The 3,024-nt window shown below is 47.4% G+C and overlaps 1 protein-coding gene across 1 annotated transcript in view; it reads right to left on the reverse strand.

The window, feature by feature from the left end:
- Positions 1 to 1,341: 1,341 nt before the first annotated feature.
- GFUS (GDP-L-fucose synthase) overlaps positions 1,342 to 3,024 on the reverse strand; it is a 32,091-nt gene continuing 30,408 nt past the window's right edge. Inside the window, exon 11 of the mRNA XM_044669457.1 lies at positions 1,342 to 1,822. Within this exon, the coding sequence (XP_044525392.1) occupies positions 1,767 to 1,822 (56 nt within the window). The 3' untranslated portion in view covers positions 1,342 to 1,766. The remainder of the gene's footprint in view (positions 1,823 to 3,024) is intronic.

The following is a 3,024-nucleotide window of genomic DNA, read 5'->3' on the forward strand; positions in this document are numbered from 1 at the left end:
CATTATTAATGGTACCATTAAAACCCAATTCCTCAGGGTTCCTCAAATTCAGATGACCCTGCAAGAGTTACCACCTTGCAGTACTGCCACAACATTTTAGGGAGGTCGCTTGAGGGAAAAATGAGGAGAAATGATTTTTTTCATTGGAGTGTGGTGTTGAGAGGGCACTCTGTCAGCAGAGCCTGGTCATGTCCCCAGGACTGTCCCTCTTCTGGATAATGCCTGGTGCTAGATACTGGTGGAGGAAGCTGGAGAGCTCCTGCTTTCAGGAGAGCTCTTTGATATATGAGTTGAGACAGCCCCAACCCATGGGGAAACTCTTCATGCCTTCTTCCAATTCTGGCCAGCTTTAGGGCTTAATTCAAGCTAGATCCTGCAGGAAGTCTTCATTGGATTATTCCGGTTCATCCTAAATTGATACATATTCCTCTATGTAAACCTTAACATAGGATTGAGGTCCAGGTCACCTTTTGTTCTTTATCTCCTCTTCTTCCCAAAGAGGCCAGTCTTCTCCCCATAACTTGCACATTCCTAGCTTCTCTTCTTCCCTAATGACCCTGAGGTGAGTTCCAGCCTCATTGCTCTTACAACATCCCTACTGGCATGTTCTTACTCCAATGGATTTTCCTCTTGTTGACGACAGGGTTTACCATCCTTGCTAGTATCCCAGAAAGAGGAGAATGCAAGGTAGAGCAGCATAATCAAGAGGCAGGGTAACAGGGGCTTTGGCATGTAGTTGGGGTAGAAGGGGAGGGCTCTTCTTTTGCTAGTGTATCTCTGACTCTTCATTCTACCCCTTATAGTCTTCCCCAACCTCAGGAGATATAGGGTCACCCCTAAGAGTCTCACTCACATTCCCCTATACCACTTTATTCCTCTGCCATGGGAAGGGTTTCTTCTAGAGAAAATCTTTCCCCAATGTTGGGGATCATCAGCCCTTGCTCCCTCCCCCTTGTACCTCTGGGTAAAGGGTCACCCTTTCTTCCTGAGCAACTGCATCCAAGTTTCACTGTCCTCTGTGCCGCTCCCAACACTCAAGCTGAATTTGCCCAAGTTACCAAAATTCCTCATTATGGGCTGATCCTGAGAAACAGGCCGGGACATGACCAGCCTAGTCATCTTCCTCTCTCTCTAGGCTTCAGGCTTATCACTTCCTTATTATATTTTCAATAATGCAGGCTAGGATCAAGTTAAATTTAGGGGAGCTGCCAAGTCACATGGCTAATTCATGTGAACCTGTCCACTGAAACCCCCCCCCCCCCCGGGACTTTTTTTCCACAGGAACTATCTGACCATGCCTCTTCTGTTCTGTTTGCAAGCAGATTAACACAAGCTGAACCCTCTTGTGAAAATTAATTGTATTTGCATTTCTAGAGAATGATCAGAAAGGACAGGGAACCCAGGTAGCCAGTGACTAAGAGTATAAAGGGGTGGCCAGGTTTCCCAGGTTCTAGGCATGAGGAGTTTTCCCTGAGGATAGCAAAGGTGGACTTTCAGGAGCCAGCCTGCCAGGAACAAGGAACTCTGTGTCTAGCCTGAGGCTGGACTGGAGTAATCAGGTCAGAGACGGAGAGAGAGGCAGAGCCAAATCTTAGTTGAGACTAGGGACTCACTAGGTCTTCCTTAAGCCAACTTTTATGGAGATTGAAGGCCTGGAGAAGACAGAAGGGCAGCTGTCTCAGCTTCTTCCAACCAAGTCTCTCCTTCCAGTCCCCTCTGTCTTCCTGGGTCTTGGTTGTTTGCTGCCTCTTTCCTGGGCTCTGGGATCACTTCCTGGCTTGCTCATAGTTGGTTTCAAACCAGCCACATGTCTCTTTTACAGCTGAGGAGTAAATAAAGAGGTTGGAATGAAGAACTAGGGGAAGTCCTGAGCCAAGTCCAACACCAACCCCCATTCCTTGGCCCATGCCCAGGGGCACTGACTAGGGATGTCAGTAAAAGACTGGACAGGTTACTAGGATATCTGACTGGGTTCTACATCCTCACCTTTTTGCCATGGACAGACTCAGATGGGAATCGTAGGACAGGAATCACTGCTTTAAAGATAATATGGGGGGAATGGCCACAATTCTGGGTAGAGACCCAAAAGACTCGGGGTCTAGATCTGGCTCTGCTCTATGAACTTAGTTAACTCATACCCCTTCCTTGGGTTTCAGAGTCTGCTACCAAATGGAGATAAAAATTTCTGCCCTGCTAAAGCCATAAGGGCAGTAGGAATATCACATTATCAAACTATTGGATAAAGAACTTTTAACAGAAGAAGTAACTGAGCCCCAAAAAAGGAAAGTGATTTGTCTGAGGTCATAAAATACGACAGAGGCAGAGCCTGAATCTGAACCCAAGTCTGTTGATTCCAAATCCAGTGCTCTTTCTACTATATTTCCTTAGTCAGCATCTGCTGAAATAATGAAATTCACCAAATATCAGGACTGAAAGGACCCCACGGGGCCAATGAGTCCATTTTACAGGAAAAAATTGAAGCCCAACAGGACAAGGGATTTGGTGACAGTCATGCTGAGGCAGAGGCAGGAGTACCCGAGTCCTGGAGCTCCCAATTCCTGGCTCTCTCATCCAGCCCCTGATGGCTACGACACATCAGAGGACACTCATGACCTGAGGAGCCCAAAGCACTGGGACAAGAAGAGGGGATATAAGAGGTCTGATCCCTTGATCTCAGAGCTGGAACCCAAGAGATCATTCGGTCTAATCCATTCTGGAAGGGGAGACCCTTTAACAGGTGCTGTAACAAGTTGGTCATCAAGGCTTCTTTGCTTGAAGAAATGGGAGTTGGGGGGCAGGGTATCTGGGTGGCCCAGTGGACAGAGCCAGAGAGGAGGTCTTAGGTTCCTAGCTGTATGACCCCGGGCAAATCACTTAACTCCTATTGCCTGGCCCTTACTGCTCTTCTGCCCTGGAACCAATACACGGTATTGATTCTAAGATAGAAGGTAAGAATAAAAAAAAAGAAGGAAGGAAGGAAGGAAGGAAGGAAGGAAGGAAGGGAGGGAGGGAGGGAGGGAGGGA

This window comes from Gracilinanus agilis, chromosome 1 (genome assembly GCF_016433145.1).
Source record: "Gracilinanus agilis isolate LMUSP501 chromosome 1, AgileGrace, whole genome shotgun sequence".
Taxonomy (NCBI): domain Eukaryota; kingdom Metazoa; phylum Chordata; class Mammalia; order Didelphimorphia; family Didelphidae; genus Gracilinanus; species Gracilinanus agilis.